This window comes from Podarcis raffonei, chromosome 17 (genome assembly GCF_027172205.1).
Source record: "Podarcis raffonei isolate rPodRaf1 chromosome 17, rPodRaf1.pri, whole genome shotgun sequence".
Classification (NCBI taxonomy): domain Eukaryota; kingdom Metazoa; phylum Chordata; class Lepidosauria; order Squamata; family Lacertidae; genus Podarcis; species Podarcis raffonei.
In genome coordinates, this window is record NC_070618.1 from 10,054,571 (window position 1) to 10,075,448 (window position 20,878).

Here is a 20,878-nt window from a genome sequence, read left to right on the forward strand (position 1 = left end):
AGATCCTGGATTCCAGCAGTTTAAGATGGCGGAAAAATCCCACGGAAGTTGGATCAAGCTGTATTTGGAAGGGAATACCTCGGAAGTCCTCAGAAACCTTGGCAAAAAAGTTCTCAGGCAGTATTTAGAGGCCATCAGGGTCCTGAGCTCTTCCTTAAGCAAGCAAGTGGCACAATACGACACGTATTCAATGATAGTGGGAACCATCATTGTTCTGGAGGTACGGTTGAGTGTACTGAAGCCATCAAAATTTTCAGTTCAGTCAATAAATCACTTACACTGTCTCTTTTTCAAGTTGTGTGGTTAACCTACTTAGAACGTACTTTGTTCATGCTCTGAAACAAGCTGACGCAGCACCAGCCTCTTGACTCAAATTTAGGTGGCAACATATCGGCAAGGAGCAGTGGGATGTTTCTTCAGAAGTTGCTGACCTGGCCTTGCACTTTACATGTGTTGTCTCTGGTTTTCATGTGGGCAGTATAAAAATACTGGGATGTGGGTGGCGCTGTGGGTTAAACCACAGAGCCTAGGACTTGCCGGTCAGAAGGTCGGCGGTTCGAATCCCCGTGACGGGGTGAGCTCCCGTTGCTCGGTCCCTGCTCCTGCCAACCTAGCAGTTTGAAAGCACGTCAAAGTGAAAGTAGATAAATAGGTACCGCTCTGGTGGGAAGGTAAACGGTGTTTCCGTATGCTGCTCTGGTTCGCCAGAAGCGGCTCAGTCATGCTGGCCACATGACCCGGAAGCTGTACGCCGGCTCCCTCGGCCAATAAAGCGAGATGAGCGCCGCAACCCCAGAGTTGGTCACGAGTGGACCTAATGGTCAGGGGTCCCTTTACCTTTATAAAAATACTGTTTTTCTGACAGTAGCGAAAGCTTCACCAGCTAAATCCACGCTTCCTATATTTGCGTCGAAAACCATGCTGGATTGCAGACTTTCCGCAGTTTCCAAAGTTTTGTTTTCCTACATGGCATTGGGAAGGGGCTGCTATTTGAGAGACCCAAGCCTGAAACTCTTATGAGCGTGGGAAAATATTTTTTTTGTGTGTTTTCCTGTCGGATCCTGGTCATAGAGTCTGCGGCTCAAACGCTGTAAGAGCAAGTCTTGCCTTTGCTCCCAAAATGCTCACGAGCAGTAGATGCAGAGAAACGCTGTCTTGCTCAGGTAGTTTGAGAAGTCAGCCGGTCTGGTCTGTTCCTTGCGCCACGCATAATGTGAAATAATGCAGGACCCTAACTAAATATAAAAAAGAGCCAGAGTGGTATAGGGGCACGAGAGTGTTGGGCTAAGACATTGTAGACCGGAGTTCAAATCCCCACTCAGCCATTGCCACTGGGTGACCTTGAGCCACTCACCATCTCTCAGCCTAGCCCAGCTCACAGGGTTGTTGAAAGGGCAAAATGGAGGTGTGCAGTGGGGAGGACCAGATACGCCCCCTTGAGGCCATTGGAGGAAAGGCAGGATGGAAACGTAATGGTCAAAAAACCCAAAAAGCTGCTCCTTTTACCAGTTTTGAGTTCTAGACTCTCATGGGATGTTCTTGCTTGTTTTCTCCTCCTAGGTGCTGGTGCTGCTACTCTTGAGTACCGCAAAAGCTCTAAGCAGCAGGGCAGAACTGGAAGTGCCCCTCTCCCCACTGTGCTCTCTGCTGTTCTATCTGACATGCCTGATGCTCTGTGCGGTTCATGTCGTCGTGTGCACTTCAACGGAGAGCTCGTGCTATTTCTGCAGCCTCTCCTGGCTGACAGCCATTGGAGTGATCATGCTGATTTCCGGGCTTCTCTGCGTCATTCTCTCTGCCCTGGAAAAGGTGTTTGTGAACCCCAAACAAATGGCAAAGGTAATAGATACAGGAATGTAATTTAAGCTGCCGGGGAATGTGGATCTGTGCTTTTCTTGTGCCTTGTTGCTTTGGAAAACCACTACACCTTTCACATGGTATCTTAAACCAGTGTTTCCCAAACACGGGTCTCCAGCTGTTTTTGGACTACAATTCCCATCATCCTTGACCACTGGTCTTGCTAGTGAGGGATGATGGGAGTTGTAGTCCAAAAACAGCTGGAGACCTAAGGTTGGGGAACACTGCTTTAAACCTTTGCAAGGAACAGCATACATCATACACCAGCATGCTTCACATTTATATTCAGCCCCAACACTTCTGCCTGTTGGTAGCCCCTCATAGGCAGACAAGCCCACAATGTTCTCCTTAATGAAACTGACCTGGCACCTACGTCGCAATCTTTTCCATGCTAAGCAAAAGCGTTTCTTTTTGTCCCAGGCATTTTAGCTTGTAGAAAGCGTGCTAACAATTGCATTGGTGTTGTTACTGTGTTCGTACTGCTATACAGTTAGTTGCATAATGCCCTGGAATTCTAAATAGGATGGTCTCTCTCCCCACACCATCCCCAGGCTGGAATTGGACATTAAACGACTCCCACTTCTTTGCTTTTCCATTGCCTGTTTAATTTTATTTTTTTAAACCCACCTACTCCTCAACATGCTAGGTTGGTGAGGTCTTGCAGTCCAAGGCTGTTACAAATGATCTTAGCGTGGCGAATTGCAAACATCGATTTGCCACAGTGGTGATATTGCTGCCTGAAAGGTAAGCTGCTCTCAGTTATAATGACTAAATTACCAGTGCCTAAGAGCAGAGTTCAGGGAGATTAGTGGTGGTGGAGCTGCTGGCTCGGCTCTTCCGCAGAGCTTCAACGGGCATCTTTTAGTCTTTGAAAACCGCTGCATGAAAGCTGCTTCTCCCAGTAATCCATGTTATCCGATTTTTATACTGGAGCGATAATGAAAACCCTAGTTTTGAAGTCACGTCTATAGATTTCAGTTTAACTGCTTTTTAACATGCAGTTTCTTGCAAAAGTGCTCTGGGAATACAGTAGTTTTGTATAAAAGTGGCATAAAATTGTGACGGGGAAAAACTAGCACAGAAAAAGGGGAAGCACGCGAAGGAAATTAAGCCCCTCCCTTTGACTCGAATGCCTTTTTTTGACCAGTTTATGTATGTGGGCAGAAGTGTGCAAGCCATGGGGAACCTTAGCTTAGAATTGGTGAGGATGATGGAATTGGTGAGCACCAAAATCAGTACAGCTGTGAGTTTATGAGCAAACCTTTCAAAGCTACTTTGGTTCCGGTGGCATCGCTGTATGAGAGACTGAAAAGAAAGCATTAAAGATTAGCTTTAGGTTAACAGCGAGTGGTAACTTCCCTTGACTTGTAGGTTAACCTTGTGCACTCCTTCAGAATCTTAACATTGAGGTTTTGATAATACAGTCATACCTCGTGTTGCATTCCGCTCTTGTTACGGACTTTCAGCTTACGAACGTGGCAAACCTGGAAGGGCTTACTTCCAGGTTCGCTGCCTGTGCATGTGCGGAAGCAATCTGCGTGCTTGGTGCACGCGCAGAAGCGACCTGCATGCTTTGTGCACGTGCAGAAGCGCTCAATTGTGCTGCACACATGCACAGAAGAGGTGCTCTAGTTGCGGACTTTTCGGGGTGCGAATGGCACCCCAAAACGGATTAAATCCGCAACTAGAGGTACCACTGTATGGAAACTGAGTAGGAGAAAGGGCATACAAGCATTTTTTTTAATATAATAATTTTTATTAATTTTAGCATATTGATTATCAATCATACAACAGAACTTCACTTCTTATACAGTTTTTTTGGACTTCCATCAGCACCTTAACGTACATTGAATTGGTTGATTTGCCTCTGGCTGACCACTGTAATCCATGTGCTGGTAACCACAAGGCTGGATTACTGCAATGCGTTCCCTGGGGGCCTAGCTTAAAAGCTCCAGTTGGTGGCGAATCTGATGGCCAGATTGCTGAGGGGGGGGGCACATGGCCAATGACGTGACGCCCCGGTTAAAACATCTGCACTTGGCTTCCCATTGACTCCAGAGTCATGTTCAAGGTTCTAGTATTAATTTACAAAGCCCTGAACAACTTAGGTCCAGGGTAGGAACTGTTTGAAACCTTACCTTCCAGCTCAGCTGCCTAGTTCATCTGCCAGAGCATGGTTCGTCATCTCCTGAGTTGGCAAGGCTTATCTGCCAGCAAAAGGGAGCTGAGCCTTTAGTGTCATTGGCCCTGCCTGCCCTGCACAATGCTCTGCCAATAGAAATTCAGCAGACTTCTTCCGTGCTGATATTTATGCATCTGCTGAAAACTTATTGTCAGGGAACTGCCATCGGAGAAGCAGGAGGTGAAAGGGCTCACAGAGGCTGAGAGAGACTATTCAGCTGGGGAGGGAACCAGCAGGGGGAGAGGTGGAGCAGTTCCAAGGGAAAGTGAGTCGGAGGGAGGGCTCAGAGACACTTCCAGTGAAAATAGTGGGGAGGTTTCAGGACCTCCCATAGGGACACCTACTCCTCGCCGGAAACTGTCACGCCGAGAGTCCAGAAGACGCGTTTCCGTTAAGGAACTTTTATGCTGGAAGAAGTTCCGTAAACGCCCACTGTCTGATTCTACGAGCGACTGATGGAGCCATGCTTAAGGAGCTCCGTCACAGACAGAGGGTTGTGGACTTAGCCAAACTCTGAGGGACTAGGATTTTACGCACAAGCAGCTCACCATCCCATCACACTTATCTATACTGCTTATGCATAGAAAACTATTGTTGTTGTTGTTTAGTCGTGTCCGACTCTTCGTGACCCCCTGGACCAGACAACGCCAGGCACTCCTGTTTTCTACTGCCTCCTGCAGTTTGGTCAAACTCAAGCTGGTAGCTTCGAGAACACTGTCCAACCATCTCGTCCTCTGTCATCCCCTTCTCCTTGTGCCCTCCATCTTTCCCAACATCAGGGTCTTTTCCAGGGAGTCTTCTCTTCTCATGAGGTGGCCAAAGTATTGGAGCCTCAGCTTCAGGATCTGTCCTTCCAGTGAGCACTCAGGGCTGATTTCCTTAAGAATGGATAGGTTTGATCTTCTTGCAGTCCATGGGACTCTCAAGAGTCTCGTCCAACACCATAATTCAAAAGCATTTATTCTTTGGCGACCAGCCTTCTTGATGGTCCAGCTCTCACTTCCATACATCACTACTGGGAAAACCATACTGCTTAATAAATAAATAAAACTGACTTGCCACAAGTGGGAACCATTTACCCCCTCCCAAGCTGAGGGATTCAAGGTGGTCATCTCCAGTAAAAATAATTATGCTTGATGTTTCATTATGAGCTTTAAGTTTTAAAAAGGAGGGCTTTAAGTGGTATGCCCAAAGAGCAGCCTTCAGCAACCTGGTGCCCTCAGATGTTTTGAACTACAACCCTCACCAGTTGCAGCCAGCAAAGCCATGCTAACTTGGGTCTGATGGCGAGTTATGGTCCAAAACATCTGCTTGATGAAGGCTGCTATAGACAGTCTGAGCGTAGGTGGCAAATATTCTTTGATATACCCGTAGTGAAAGAGTTATTATTCCTGATACCTTCCGGCAGTCGAAACTGATTACATTGAATGCATGGACTGGAGCAGTAACTGAATAAGCAAGTCAGTCTTTCTATTTCCCATATATACATCAAGATCATTTCAAGCACTGAGAGGCCTAACATACAGCATTGAAGTCTATGACTTTGGTCAACTGAATGGCTGGATATTTTTTATATACTTCTCTCTGCATGTCTTACTAGTGTTCAGATGATATCCCTTTATTTTACTTGACTGCACTTTTCCAGAGTTGTTTTGTTTTTTGTAGAGCTAAGCCAGTGTTTCTCAAACTTGGGACTACAACTCCCATCATCCCTAGCTAGTCAGGAACGATAGGAGTTGTAGTCCAACAACCACTGGGGACCCAAATTTGAGAAACACTGTGCTAAGTGAACTTCATTTTGCTAAAAAAGGGTGCACTCAAGGATTTCTGAAGAGCTATCCTTAAACCGGGTTACTCTGCAGCAATTAACATATAAAATAGCCATTTCCGAGGTAGCCTTGCCTGGCGGCTTCTTAGGAAATAAACCCATAGCTTTAGTATGAGCAATGCAATAACCAGCGGATCAATATTATTCTTGCTGCAGCTGCGAAGCTAAATGAACAACTGTAGATGGTTGGGTTTTTTCCCTTGCATTGCAACACGCTGGAAAATGGGTAGATTTAAAGAGATCAGAGAAACGGCTCCCTACTTACCTCCTTTAGAATTTTCTGATTGCGAAAAGATTTTCTATTTTTAGTTCCACATTGAGGCACTTCATACTCAGTCGCGTGGCTAGAGAGACAATGCGAACTTTACATGGTAATGCCGGTTATTCAGAGAGGAGCCCTGCACACTCCTTGAAAGAGAACGCGCAGCCGTTTCAATGGCACAATTAACCGAATGTTGACAGCAACTCTGAATTATGCTGAAATTAACCTTGTTTTGGGCTAGGAATGTAGGAGAATTACATAAAACGTAACAAAAATACCGTTGTCGTTGAAGAAGCCAATGTATGCAATTTTATATGCCGGCGGGCTCTAATGATGCATTGGATTCTTTCCAGATTATATCGCCAACACATTTTTCTCCCTCCCCTCTTCACAGAATCCAGCTGCCGCTACTTCCAGCTGGTCTGAATTTGACGTGCTTATCCTGGCAGGCACCGTTGGCCATGTGTCAAGTCTGGGCGCCAGCAGCTTCATTGAAGAGGAGCACCAAACGTGGTACTTCCTGGTCAGTACCCTCTGCCTCGCCCTCTGCCAGGAGACCTGCAGGCACTATTTCTTGGCTAAAGACTGCGATCTTCAGCTTCCCTCTTCAGCCAAAGCAAACCCTGAAGAAGTCAAGGGAGCCCACCACCACAGGGATGATGCTGGCTACCTACAGGATGTCCCCAAAACGGGCAAGGCTGCCAACTCTGAGAGCACAAGGGGCTCCGAGAAGTGGATGGCGTTGGCCACTCCATGGGTTGTCCTCGTTTGCTGCCGTCTGCTTCGCTCGCTAAATCAGACTGGGGTTCAGTGGGCTCACAAGCCAGATTTTGGCCACTGGTTGACAAGGTGCGTATTTGAATTGCTCTGTATTTGTTTTTGGCAGGATGGGTGATGGATTAAGGCTTGTACATGGCAATTCACCTGCAGGGAGGTGTAGAGTGGCTGGGGAAACCCCACCAGATAGGCAGGGTATTAAAAAAACCCTATTATTATGTAGGGAAGCATAACAAAAGGTCTTTCTTTTGGGCCACAAGCTATTGATACTTTATGGATCTTGCAGCTTTATTAGCTAGTATTTGTAATCATTTGTGTTTCATGCCATGCCTTGGAAGGTTTCCTCATGTTTTCTTGGTAACCTCCAAAACAGTGGAACGTAGGTCAGCCATCTACCCTGCGTCACTCAAAGGCTCTGAAAAGGTTATGCAGTTTTTGAAAATTTGGCAGTGGAATGTTCTTCCTCTGTGCACTTTCGCTCTTCCAGGGAGGAAGATGGCAACCCCATAGTTTTCTGGGTTAATGACAATGCGGAGGGATTCCAATATCATTTGGAATGTGGCTGGAGGTTCCCTTACCTCTGAAGCCATGGAGCAACAGACTTTGGCTGTGGAGCACTGTTACTTCACCCCACCCCTCCACCCCGCACTCTACAGACCACTTTGGAAATTGCTGCGGGTTTTGTCTGACCCCTCAAAATGCCTTTGTTCTACAAATCAAGGCACAGCTTCACCACCGGCGTCACAGTCAGAACAAGCGCCATCTTATGAAAATCCTGGCGCCTAGGCCAGGGTGGTGCCTGCCCGCTCATGGTCAAAGCAGCCTCTATGCCAGTCTCTACAGCGGTTCTCAACCTGTGGGTCCCCAGATGTTGTTGGACTACAACTCCCCTCATCCCTGAGCTCTAGCCTTGCTAGCTAGGGGTGATGGGAGTTGTAGTTCAACACCATCTGGGGACCCACAGGTTGAGAAAGGCTGCTCTAGAATGAATGGGTGGATGAAGTTCAGGGCCTAGGAATGGCTAGTCCAACAACAGCTGAGGACTCCAAATTTGAGAAACGCTGGGCCAGGCTAGTCTTCCCCATGACTTTCCTTTCTATCTCCAGTTAGCCAATGGGGTGCTGAGCCTGAATAGTGTGGTGTATTACTTAAATGAGTTCACGACAGAGGCCAGATTAGAACTGGCGGCTTCCTGGTTCCTGCTGCTCTAGCTCTGCTTGGTAGTTAGATTCATAGAATTGCAGAGTTCGAAGCAACCCAAAGGATCATCTATTCCAGTGTTTCCCAAACTTGGATCTCCAGCTGTTTTTTTTTAACTACAGTTCCCATCATCACTGACCATGGGTCCTGCTAGCTTGGGATGATGGGAGTTGTAGTCCAAAAACCACTGGAGATCCAAGTTTGAGAAACCCTGATCTAGTTCAGCCCCCTGCAGTGCAGTTGTATCTGTTTGATGCTTTGCAAAAGACTGGAACAATCTTCCTTTGCATCTGCTTGCTTTCTTTTTAAAAAGAAAGTTTCCTTTTGCATCTAGGAAACAGTTACCTGCTCTTGGGTGGAAATATGATGCTTTCTGACATAACTTGCCGATCCTTAACTACAGACTTCTTTCCAACGGACTCGCTTGGCCTGTGAAATAAGATTTTTAAAGCAAGCCGAAAAGGCTTAAGTGTCAGCTGCCGTTGTGTAGCAGCCCACCCTAAATCTGCAGTGAAGCTGCCTGATACTGACTCCTACCATTGGTTTACACAACCTCACTCTGGCTCTCCAGGTTTTTGGGCAAGGTCTATCCCAGCACTACCTAGAGACACCAAGGATTGGGACCTTCTGAATGTCAGGGCGGTGTTCTATCACTGAGCTATGACACTTCCTTGTTATATTCATGTGCAAAAATAAGGTAGGGGGGGAGAGGAAGGTGCCAGGCACCCAGAATGAATGCCATGGCAGAAATAGCTCTCTGTGCTCCGTGCTAAAAATACAGCGAAAACTCTGCTCCAAGGCAATCCAAATTCTCTGATGCAAAAAAAAAAAAAAAAAAAAGCTGAATTATGTTGCTTGTATAAATTAGGCAAGTTTGTGAGATTTCTCTAGTTTTGCATAACACTGTGCTTGATACTATTTTAATTTATTTATTTTTGCGTTGGATATTCTGCTTCCGCTAATTGTGATGAGGGGCAAGGAGCTAGAACTCGTGACTTCTGAAATTTCACCAGGTGTTGGCACTGCACTTTGAAGAATATATTTGCAACCCTAATGGCTAGAAAGCTGCTCTTTTGCTGGAGCAGGGATGGGGGGGGGAGCAAAGCCCTTTTACAAATGGTGCTTGGAACATTTGACTACCCCAAGCACAATTCCAATTTTCTCAGGGTAGTAAAATTGTCCCCAAGCAGATCCACATGTGTGATATCAGAAGAAATGTATTAAGGCTGCAATCCTGAACCCACTTACCTGTGAGTAAACCCTATTGAATTTAGTAGGGCTTACTTCTGAGTAGACATGGTTAGGTTTGTGCTGTAATTCTTCCTTGGATTACCTTTTGTTGGGAAAACCCCCAATGGGGCAATAAATTCCAATAATTTACACTGGCTGGGGCAAATATATCTAGTTATAATTAGCTATATCTGTATCTATCTGTATCTAAGGTTTACGATAGGGATAATTCCTCTGCTGTAATCAAGAGGCAATTCCATTTTTTAATAATAAAAAGTGTCTGGAACAATGTGACAAAATGAAGTAATATGCAATTTAGACAAAAGCTTATATATCAGGGTATGAGATTTGCTGTTTTTATGTTGAAACTGGTTAACTCTTTAGCCTCCTTCCCAATAAACAACTTTAATACAGGTCCAACCAGCCAACAATTTCAAAAAATGAACTTGCAGTAGCTGAATCTGTTAAAATGGATCTAATTGAAATTATTCTTGTGTTTTTGCAGTTCTGAACATAAAGCTGAACTTTCTCTCGTGGCATCTGTATCTTTAGTTATGATTTTTATTCTTGTGCAGCGGAGATGTTCTCTGGTTTCAAAAATAGCAATGGCACTTGGACTCTTGGGAGTGTACAGTTACCGGGCAGCCATTGGAAATGTGGAATTTCCATGGCAACGAGACAGCAAAGATATTTCAAAGTAAGTTCATTAGCAGCTATGTAAATGTACTTAACACTGCGAGGTCTAAAAGGAAATGTTATATGAGCGAGCGGTGTGTTGGTTTGGGCATGAGCCTTAAGAGCTTTTGCAGCTTGCCAGGGACCATTGCCAAATGGGAAGCCTCTGTAAGACTGTTCTGCCTTGGTCAGACCACACCATCAATACTGTGTCTGGTTCTGGGCACCGCAATTTAAGAAGGAAATGGACAAGCTGGAATGTGTGCAGAGGAGGGCAACCAAGATGATCAAGGGTCTGGAAACCAAGCCTTATGAGCAGTAGTTGAGGAACCTGGGTATGTTTAGAGGAGATGTTGTTGTCGTTTAATCGTGTCCAACTCTTCGTGACCCCATGGACCAGAGCACACCAGGCACTCCTGTCTTCCACTGGCTCCCGCAGTTTGGTCAAACTCAAGCTGGTAGCTTCACAAACACTGTCCAACCATCTCGTTCTCTGTCGTCCCCTTCTCCTTGTGCCCTCTATCTTTCGCAACATCAGGGTCTTTTCCAGGGAGTCTTTTCTTCTCATGAGGTGGCCAGAGTATTGGAGCCTCAGCTTCACGATCTGTCCTTCCAGTGAGCACTCAGGGCTGATTTCCTTCAGAATGGAGAGGTTTGATCTTCTTGCAGTCCATGGGACTCTCAAGAGTCTCCTCCAGCACCATAATTCAAATTAGAATTTGAATTATTATAATTCAAATATTTATTCAAATAATTCAATTAATTCGAGTAATAATTATAATAAATGAAATATTATAATTCACAATTAGAGGAGATAGGCATCTTCAAATATCTCAAGGGCTGTCACATGGAAGATGGAGCTAAGCTTTTTTTCTCCTGCTCTGGAGGGTAGGACTCGAACCAATGGCTTCATGTTACAAGGAAGGAGTAAACATCAGGTCCCTTACAACTCTACAATTCTGTGATTCTATAATGCACTGTGGGGATGAGGAGACACCTAGTCGGCTTGGAGATACATGGTTGGCTCATTGCAGGCGACCAGCTGAGTGTTAAACGACAACTCGAGGGATAGTTGGGGATCAGTTTGAAAGCAAGGTTCCACAAATCTCTCCGTTTCCTAGTTGCAGCCACCTGCTCTTTCACAAATGTCTTTGGGGGCTTCTAAGCCGGAAGCATAATCCGCTGAACTTTCAAAGCTGCAGGTTCCGTGTGTGACTCTTCCTCCCTTAAAGCTGATGGCTTAATATCGCCATTACAGTGTGAAGAGCAGTTTAGAGGCATGTGATCTGAGGCTTCTGAGGTACAACAACTCTTTTTTAAAATGCATCTTTAACTGGGTTGCTATATTATAATCATTTTGTACTGTTGTCATTTAAAATTGTCTAGTGTTTTTTATACAGTGGTACCTACCTGGGGTTAAGTATTTAATTCGTTCCAGAGGTCCGTTCTTAACCTGAAACTGTTCTTAACCTGAAGCAGCACTTTAGCTAATGGGGCCTCCTGCTAACGCTGCACCGCCAGAGCACGATTTCTGTTCTCATCCTGAAGCAAAGTTTTTAACCCGAGGTACTATTTCTGGGTTAGTGGAGTCTGTAACCTGAAGCGTATGTAACCCGAGGTACCACTGTATATACATATATACACACACACACACACACACACACACACATACATACATGTGTGTGTGTCTGTGTGTGTGTGTGTATATATATCTACACACACACACACACACACACACACACACATATACACACACACACGCATATATATATATATATATATATATATATATATATACACACACACACACATGCATACACACACACACACACACACACACACTAAAATGTATGCCTCCTTGACTGGACTACACCCCAAAAGTTGGCCTATAAATAAGTTCATTAAAAATACAGCAAGAAACTTCTGCTTCTGAACGTCAATGAGAGCACTCATTTTAATAGCTAGAAATCTCGAGAGTGTTTGTAGCTACATGTACGAACTAGAACACTAGGATGCATTCCTGTAACTTTTAAGGAGAGGTGGTTGAATTGATGTTTCCCCTGCAACTAATTGGTGGTCTCTTCATTTATGAAGCAAGTAAGATTTTTAAAAGTAACTTGGACTTGTGGTTTGTGGAGGTCCTTGTCTCTGGTGACACGGCCAAATGTAGCCTTTTCTCATCCCCAGTAAGTTATTTGCACCAGTTGCATGTACAGCATTTCCCTGTCCTTTTGCCTGATTTTGCTTGATTCATAAAACCAGCATAGTTGTGCTCAGGTGGTTTATGGGCAAGACAGGTGGAGTTTGGATCAAGGGAAGAATATGGGTATACAAAGGTGTGAAGACCTGGGAATTGGGTGGGTGAGTGTTATTTGGGTACATGCCATTTCCCCTCTGAATTTTATTTTCACTTGGGGGAATACTGAAAAGGAATCGCTATAAAATACTTTGAAATGAATAACGTGCTTTTTTAAGACAAGGTTTTACTTGCTTTAAAATGTATACTCTGAAGTTTTATGTAAAATGATCTACAACATTAGAAAGTGATGATTTCTGTGTTTTCTGTAACAACATATACACCCCTCAAATATAATACAGTCATACCTTGGAAGTAGAATGGAATTCATTCCGGAAGTCCGTTCGACTTCCAAAACATTCGAAAACCAAATCGTGGCTTCTGATTGGCTGCAGGAAGCTCCTGCATCCAATCAGAAGCCATGGAAGCCCCGTCAGACATTTGGGTTCCAAAAGAACATTCACAAACTGGAACAATCACTTCCGGGTTTGTGGCATTCGGGAGCCAAAAGGTCCAAGTTCCAGGGCATTCAGTATCCAAGGTACGACTGTCCTGCAAAAGTTTTACCTATCTAAATATGCAGCAAGTCATCAACATTATGACTGTGTGAGACCATTCTTCCAAATAGTACACTTTCTCTTGTCAATAACAAAATTTCTACTTTCTGTTTTCAACATTTATTTTCCCCAACTTATTATCATTATGATGATTTATTAAATTGGTATACATCCCCTTCATCCATAGATCTCAGGGCATTCAACTTATCAGATGACAAATGCTTAAGATATGTGTACTTAAGGTACCATAGGGCAAAGCACTTTGCAGCTTTCTCTAGTATTTGATCATATATTAGTAATTTTGCTTCTACAGAACAGAGGCATACTTTTTGAGGCTGCAATTCTTTGTGTGCTTATCGTGGGAGAACTTCACTAAACAGAATGGGTTTTACTTCCTAGCAAGCATGCGTAGGACTGCTTTGTGAATTTCATAAACACAGCAAATGGTATACTTTATAAATAATACATTTTATACTGATAAAGCCATAAAATAAAGGTAGGGTTTATGAGAATGTTAAATATTGCATATATTTCAGTTCCTCTCCCAAACTTGTTTTGGCAGGGATGGATGAAGAAGAGAGAGAAACCAATAGGTCCTTTAAAAAAAATAATGACTTCAACATTTTCAGAAAGTTTAAGTCTCTGTTATGTAAGATTTGCAGCATATTGATATAAAAGGTATTCAACTCTGATAATAGAAAGTGGAACTCAGTTAGCTGTTTAATATAGGATTGTATCCAACTCATAAAAATAGGCCAATTAATTCCAGTTGGTCTACTCTGAGTAGGACTTAGTTGGATGCAACCCTTCATTTAAATGACACATTTGTTTATATGGGTTGATTTACTAGTGGCATAGTTTACTTTAACTTTCTGGTGGATGTTCCTTAGGGTCAAATGTTTTTCTTTCTTTCTTGAAACAGAACAGAAAAGTTATAACTGCTTCAATTGAAACGAGAGGGTATTTTTTAATGCAATTAGAGTAGTGAATAACTTCTTTTTGAAATGCCTACTAAAAACCTGCTTCTGACAGCTTAAGTGCAATCAGCATTTTAATTCCAATTATCATAGACTGAAATATAATGTTGTTTTTTTTAAAAAAAAATCTCTTATCATAGAATTGTACAGTTGGAAAGGGACCTTTTTGTAATTTGCTTAAATTGCCGGTCTTTGGTAATACAGTGGTGTTCAAGATCTCTTGCGATAATGCCAGAGAAATGTTATGCTATCAACTGGAGCTGTGAAGGTGCCTTAAAGATAATGGAGCTTGCTAACTGAGCAAGATTCAGGATACACACACACATATATATGCATATACACACACATATATATATTCCCTACCCGCCCTTCATCACCAACGTCCCAGGGGGAATTGCCATAGTATAAAAAGGCAATACTAAAATCCGTTAAAGCCAACCAACCAAACAAAGAACCTTCCTTTTTAACATGGAGGAAAGCTATTTAGGGGGGAAATAAAAACCAAAACACTTCCTCCGTTTATTTTTTACCGGTAGGGAGCGCTTTCCAGTTTTTTGTTTACATTCCCTGTTTACTTTGCCTGTTAGCAGCCTCTGCATAATTAGCTGAGCTCTTGAGAGTTTTTGAGAGCAGGAAGTTCTTCTGAAAGAGTTGGTTTGTGTGCTTGCGAGGGGTTAAAATTGGCTGCAGCCTCGGGCTTCTATCCTTATTTATCAGTGTGTGTGTGTGTGTTTTAGGAAGGTGGAGGGAGAGAGCAAACAAAGCCTGCAAACTCTTCAAAGTACAGTAGTTGAGCGTCCATTTTGGTGAACGTCTGCAGCAAACCCGGAAGTAGTGGAGCGGGTTACTTCCAGGTTTGCCGCATGCGCAGAAGCACAAACCGCTCTGTGTGTGTTCGCGCAGAGTGTCCTTTTCGTCGAGCGTCCGGGGCTCCGGAACGGATCCCGGACTCAAAACAAGGTACCACTGTATCTGTAAAGTTCAGGTGTGCTTACCCCCGCAAAGCTGTCCAGCTTTTGTTCACCAGTATGTTGCCTTGTTGAAACGCTTATCATGATGTTATTACAATCAGTGCCGGATTTACGTTTAAGCTAAACAAGCTATAGCTTAGGGCCCCACTCTCTTGGGCCCCCCAAATTTTTTAAAGAAAAAACAAACCTGGATGTACATTTCCAAAATATAAGATAAAAAACAAATAAAATAGAACCTGTATACAGTTAGAGCTTAATAATTATTTCATTATTAATATACTTCTTCTTAATTGTATTTCACTGTTAATATACTTTTTCTTAATTGTATTTCAGTTCAACACTTATTTTGATAAAATATCTATTTTGTTATGTGCAAATGGCTTTAGATACCTATTAGGTCCATAAATTACCATATAGCATATATTCAACACAAAAAACAGCGACAATTTGTTGTTGACAAAGGACAGCTGGACATATAAAGGCCCCATTACCTTCAGTAGCTTAGGGCCTCATCAAACCTACATCTGATTACAATTCAAAGGTATGGCAATTTATCGCACAGCCCTAGTGGCGGATGAGATGCTTTGAATGTTAGCATTATTTCTACTTCCTTTCAGTGTGCAGGTACAGGACGTTGTTCAGGTGAGTTCTGGACACGCCCCACTGAGGCGTACCAGGCCTCTTCAGTGCTCCTCATGAGTGCAATGGGAGCCTAGGACATGCTGGCAGTTCCATGGCAGATATACAGGTTTCCTCAGCAGATAAGCCAAAGTTTTTATTGCAATAAAAAGTTTGAAAGCCCCTGGGTGTAATGGGTTTGGCTGCAGCCATCGTTGAAACCAGCGTGTGATTTTAAGTCTAGTTGTTTAAAGCTCCGGCTTCTCTCGCCTTTTCTTGCTCCGATCCCCCAAAACCATTAGAAAGTGCAATTCATCAGGTAATGGTGGTTTACAGAATAACAGGTCCTTTATGCACCCCGGTTGTGTACAAAAATCCAATTCCTGCTGATGTTCAAAAGGCATGTGAATAGTGGAAATCAGCCCGTCAACACCTTCCCCTTATTTTTAGCCCTCCCATCCCTCTTGAGGTATTTGAAGGAGTTCAGCAGGGGTCTGATTGCCTTCAAATTCAACATCCTCCTTCAAAGTGATTTCCAGAGAAAGAAAGGGAGATAAAGGCCCTGTGAGCTTGAGTCAGCTGTTCATTTCTTTGCCTGGGTGCTGGGCGCCAACTCAAATGAAAGACACCACTGAGAACATGGTCTTCGGATGCAGGAATTGTTATTCCATGCACTGTGTTTTGGGTTTAACTGCTAAATCACATGTTTTTATATAGATTTGATGCTAATATTGTTTCTATGAATTGCTTGTGATTAGCGTTCCTTGGGGCGGGGGTCCAATATCCCAATATACTGCTATGAGGGGTGGGGGGTAGACCTCCCCCCCAAACCCCTGGATCCAGCAAGTGTTAAGATATAAGTTAGGCTAGCTTCCTGTTGAGGCGATTGCCTGGGCGATGGTCCATTAAGGGGATCAAAGGAATGGGGCTCTATGCTTGGTGCAGGTACCTTACCCCAGTTTGTGAATAGTTGGAAAGACAAAGCTGGGAATGAGAGCAAAGGGTTGCCAGTGATGTGAGCTTAGAAGCAAAACAGCAAACTGGGATCTGAAAGAGAGACAGCTGTGGCTTTGGGGGAAGCAGGGCCCTCTTGGGTGCGAATGCTGTGAACCCCTTAAACAATATAACAGAAAGACACCACAGTCTCCGCTGTGCCTCATTCCAAAGGAAAGACAGACCCTGGGTAAGTGCCTGGAACCCCTGGAATCTCTCACTGCTCGCTTGGATAGTGGGGTGGCATGTAGCAATACTTTTTGCACTGCGAGTAGGAATGGTTAGGATCGCACTATAAATTTCTAGTCCTTACCAATGGAGATGTGATGACAGGTTATGAAATAAGAGGTGAAATGACCCCAAATCTTTTAAACACCCACACTTTCAAAGTTTTAACAGACTTTGGTCTGAGCTGTTGAAACTTTGAAAGAGTGGGTGTTCAAAAGATTTGGGGTTTACTCAGAAAAAATTCCTGCTGAGTTCAGTGTCCATTGTTCTTTGGCAAATGTGCGCAGGATTGCAGCATTAGGTTTCGTCATGGGAATAACATCTCCATAACGGGTATAAAGGCTCCAGATTTCCATAGCTGAATAAACATACAGGGTTATGGTTGAGAGTTGTAGAACAGGAAGTTCTGAGGGCAAATTTTACTCAGCATCCTATCAGGGTTCAAAATCAGCAGGGGGCTAGGCACATTTTGTGCCTAAAGATTCTCCATTTGCGAGCACCTCACAGAGTCTGGGTGCCATTTTTTGCACCTGGCTGACACTCAAGGATTACTGAAATGTATGTGCTCCAGTACTTTGGCCACCTCATGAGAAGAGAAGACTCCCTGGAAAAGACCCTGATGTTGGGAAAGATGGAGGGCACAAGGAGAAGGGGACGACAGAGGACGAGATGGTTGGATAGTGTTCTCGAAGCTACCAGCATGAGTTTGACCAAACTGCGGGAGGCAGTGGAAGACAGGAGTGCCTGGCGTGCTCTGGTCCATGGGGTCACGAAGAGTCGGACACGACTAAACAACTAAACAACAACAAATGTGCTTTGAAGCCTTAAAGTATATGTTAAGGATAGGCAATATGTTAAGGAGTTTTAACAAAGTGTAGAGTGTTTTGAAAACTGAAGTATGGTACCAATGTTTTTATTGTAAACACCAAATTAAACATGTATTAACAATTTCTGTTAAAAATGTGATGTTAGTAATGTGTCACTTACGTGAATTGCATATTAATTCTTGCTTATCAAAATAATATATAAAAAGTGTTGCTGACCGCCCCACCCCGTGATGCCTAGACATTCTGTTTGGGTGCCCACAACCCAAGTCCCAGAAGCCATTTGGCTCCTAGATTTTCTATCCTAGTTTCTAACACTGCATCCTCTGGGGGTACAATCCACCAGGAAGATTTCCACACAGAACTCTTTGATTTATTCCAGTCACTTCTTGTTAATGTCTTGTTCCATTGGTAATGGCACCCCAAAACCCATTGCCTTGGGCATACTTTGGACTCTTAATTCCTCCAGGAATATTTATTCTAGTTTCAACAGAAGCAGATTTTTGGACCCATCAGATGCTGAATTTGTTCTATCTTTTCTCTCCCATTTTAGAGGCATAATTGAAGCACGTTTCGTCTATGTCTTTGTTCTTGGCATCGTCTTCACAGGCACCAAAGACTTGCTCAAATCTCAGGTTCTCTCGACAGATGCTAAGACAAAGTTTATAGGATTGTGGGAAATCTACAGTGGGTTGGTCCTGCTGGCTGCGCTCTTACTCAGGCCTCACAACTTGCCCGTGTTGGTTTTCTGTCTTCTCATCCAAGCCATGATGACAAAGTATGTCTGGAAGCCACTGGAGTTTGATGCAGCTCAAGTAACCATCATGCATTACTGGTTTGGACAAGCGTTCTTCTTTTTCCAGGTAAGAGCATATTGTCTTTAGAAGGAACATACAGACGCTTCAGGTTACAGACGCTTCAGGTTACAGGCTCTGCTAATCCAGAAATAGTACCTCAGGTTAAGAACTTTGCTTCAGGATGAGAACAGAACGGGTGGCCCCATTAGCTACAGTGGTACCTCAGGTTGAGAACAGTTTCAGGTTAAGAATGGACCTCCAGAACGAATTAAGTTCTTAACCTGAGGTACCACTGTATTTCCTCAGTTGTAGCCAGTTTCTTGTTTCAGTTCAGATGCTTGCCTCTTAGGCGATAAACTCTTGACCAGGAACTAGGGCTACATTGAGAATGGAACGTGGACACAGGTTGGCAGGGCCCATTGCTGCAGCTGTTATCTGCACACATGCCATTTCCCTTGTGGGAGTGGTTCAAAGAGTTAAGAGGCCAGATTTATCCATGGTACCTCCAGTTGATTATTTCTGCCCAAAAGTGATCTGGGGCCAAGATACTTCAGGGGAGTGCTTCCTCCTATCTGCAGGACTCTTATGCCTCGGTACACCTCAGTTTTATGTGGTGGTGGACCTTAAGAAATTTGCTTGAGGGAGACCAGAATCATCAGGTTCTTTTGAAAGAAACCCATGTGGTAGTCCTTTTTGGACTTCCAGAGAGCATTTAAAACCTACCTTTTCATGTTTTTGGTTTTTGTTTTTAATATTTTAGCAAGCTGATCGATGGTTCGTATTTATATTTTGTTTACCACTTAACGTTCATCAGAATTAAATTTTTGTTTTTCATTTGCTGGACCGAAAGGCAGTCGATGGAAATGAATTACTGGGTGTTTTGTGTAGCATTGTGGCAGCCTTGGGTTTCTAGGCAAGCTCTGTTTTCATTCAAAGCATTTAAAAAGACCTCTCGCTTCTAAAGAGACTTAAAGCCACTTACCAAGAAATTTCAGCCATGGCAACAATGGCCAGATCTTGCCAGCTTTAATTCAATTTGTGAAAATTCAGATTGAGTCCTTTTGAAAGGTTAATTGTAGTTCTGCTTAAATGCAACCTTCATATGGAAAGCAGAGAAGTGGCATGAAGAATTTCTGTAGTGGCTATTGTACCTTTGTACTACAAAAATGTTTGCCTGTGGAGACTGGCAATTAAGTTTTGAAGAATTGAAAGTCCCAAAATACAGATGATCCTCCTTTATAGTGGAGAACATACTAATGTGTGTGGAATACTTGAAGTATATGTGGTTTTAGGGGAGGGGTAGTTCCTCTGGTGGAGGACATATTGTGCTACTTCTGGGATAGTTCTTCCACCTTTGACCCCAACCCTGCACTCACCTTTCACCTGCAGCTGCCAGAAGCTGTCAGCATATGACAGTGGCCACACACTGGGAAATGGCTTTGACCGGCTGGTTAAACCAGGTGAGGGTAGCTGATGGGTCTCAAAGATTTGATGATTTAGGCATGCAAAGACAGGCCCGGCAGATTGAACAGACTAGACCAAAGGTGTGGGTCTAATGGCCAAGAAAGCAGTTTCTACACTTGTAAGGGGCAGATGGGGCTTGTCAAGTTGGAAGGGTAGCCCATCTAGGAGAAGGAAAACTGATCCCCAAACTCTGCTGCCCTGTGTCTATACTCATTCATGAGATCAGCTTCGGGAGTAAACCCTGAGGAAAAATCTGTACCCACTACCTTGCGGGACATCTTCAGGAGGAGAAAAGGCAAAGGAGTTGTTGTTGTTTAGTTGTTTAGTCGTGTCCGACTCTTCGTGACCCCATGGACCAGAGCACGCCAGGCACGTCTGTCTTCCACTGCCTCCTGCAGTTTGAGAGAGAGAGATTGCAAAGAGTGTGGTGACTATAGAGGTGGGATAGAAAACTGATACACTTCTCATTTGTTGTTGTTGTTAGTCGTTTAGTCGTGTCCGACTCTTCGTGACCCCATGGACCAGAGCACGCCAGGCACTCCTGTCTTCCACTGCCTCCCGCAGTTTGGTCAAACTCATGCTGGTAGCTTCGAGAACACTGTCCAGCCATCTCGTCCTCTGTCGTCCCCTTCTCCTTGTGCCCTCCATCTTTCCCAACATCAGGGTCTTTTCCAGGGAGTCTTCTCTTCTCATGAGGTGGCCAAAGTATTGGAGCCTCAGCTTCAGGATCTGTCCTTCCAGTGAGCACTCAGGGCTGATTTCCTTAAGAATGGATAGGTTTGATCTTCTTGCAGTCCATGGGACTCTCAAGAGTCTCCTCCAGCACCAGAATTCAAAAGGCAAAGGAGTTAATGCTACACAAATCCGGAGTGGAGTCCCTAAGGCAGTTGGATGATGTCTCGTATGCCTCCTTCCAGCAACTCCTGCAGCCAAGCTGGTACCAGATGTATTGCTCTGCTTTCCTTTGGATCACATCAACACGGTTGAGAAGGGACTTCTGAGGAAGGCAACCCAGGACTTCCATAGACACTGCCCAGGCTTGCACCGCAGGGAGATCACTTTGGTGCTGCTAACGCAGCAGAAACAACACAGAAGGCAGCAGTTGTTACCAGTCTCTGCAGCCACAGCAGGCGCTGTGATTC

At 44.1% G+C, this 20,878-nt stretch overlaps 1 protein-coding gene across 4 annotated transcripts in view; it reads left to right on the plus strand.

The window, feature by feature from the left end:
* PIGG (phosphatidylinositol glycan anchor biosynthesis class G) overlaps window positions 1–20,878 on the plus strand; it is a 51,863-nt gene that overhangs the window by 16,366 nt on the left and 14,619 nt on the right. For 2 of the 4 annotated variants that reach the window (XM_053370389.1, XM_053370387.1), the window contains exons 7-11: window positions 3–220; window positions 1,561–1,839; window positions 6,524–6,978; window positions 9,842–10,033; window positions 18,029–18,338. In XM_053370389.1, the coding sequence (XP_053226364.1) occupies window positions 3–220; window positions 1,561–1,839; window positions 6,524–6,978; window positions 9,842–10,033; window positions 18,029–18,338 (1,454 nt within the window). Of the gene's footprint in view, window positions 1–2; window positions 221–1,560; window positions 1,840–6,523; window positions 6,979–9,841; window positions 10,034–18,028; window positions 18,339–20,878 lie in introns of those variants that run through there. The other 2 variants (XR_008328146.1, XM_053370390.1) reach the window with 2 other exon arrangements.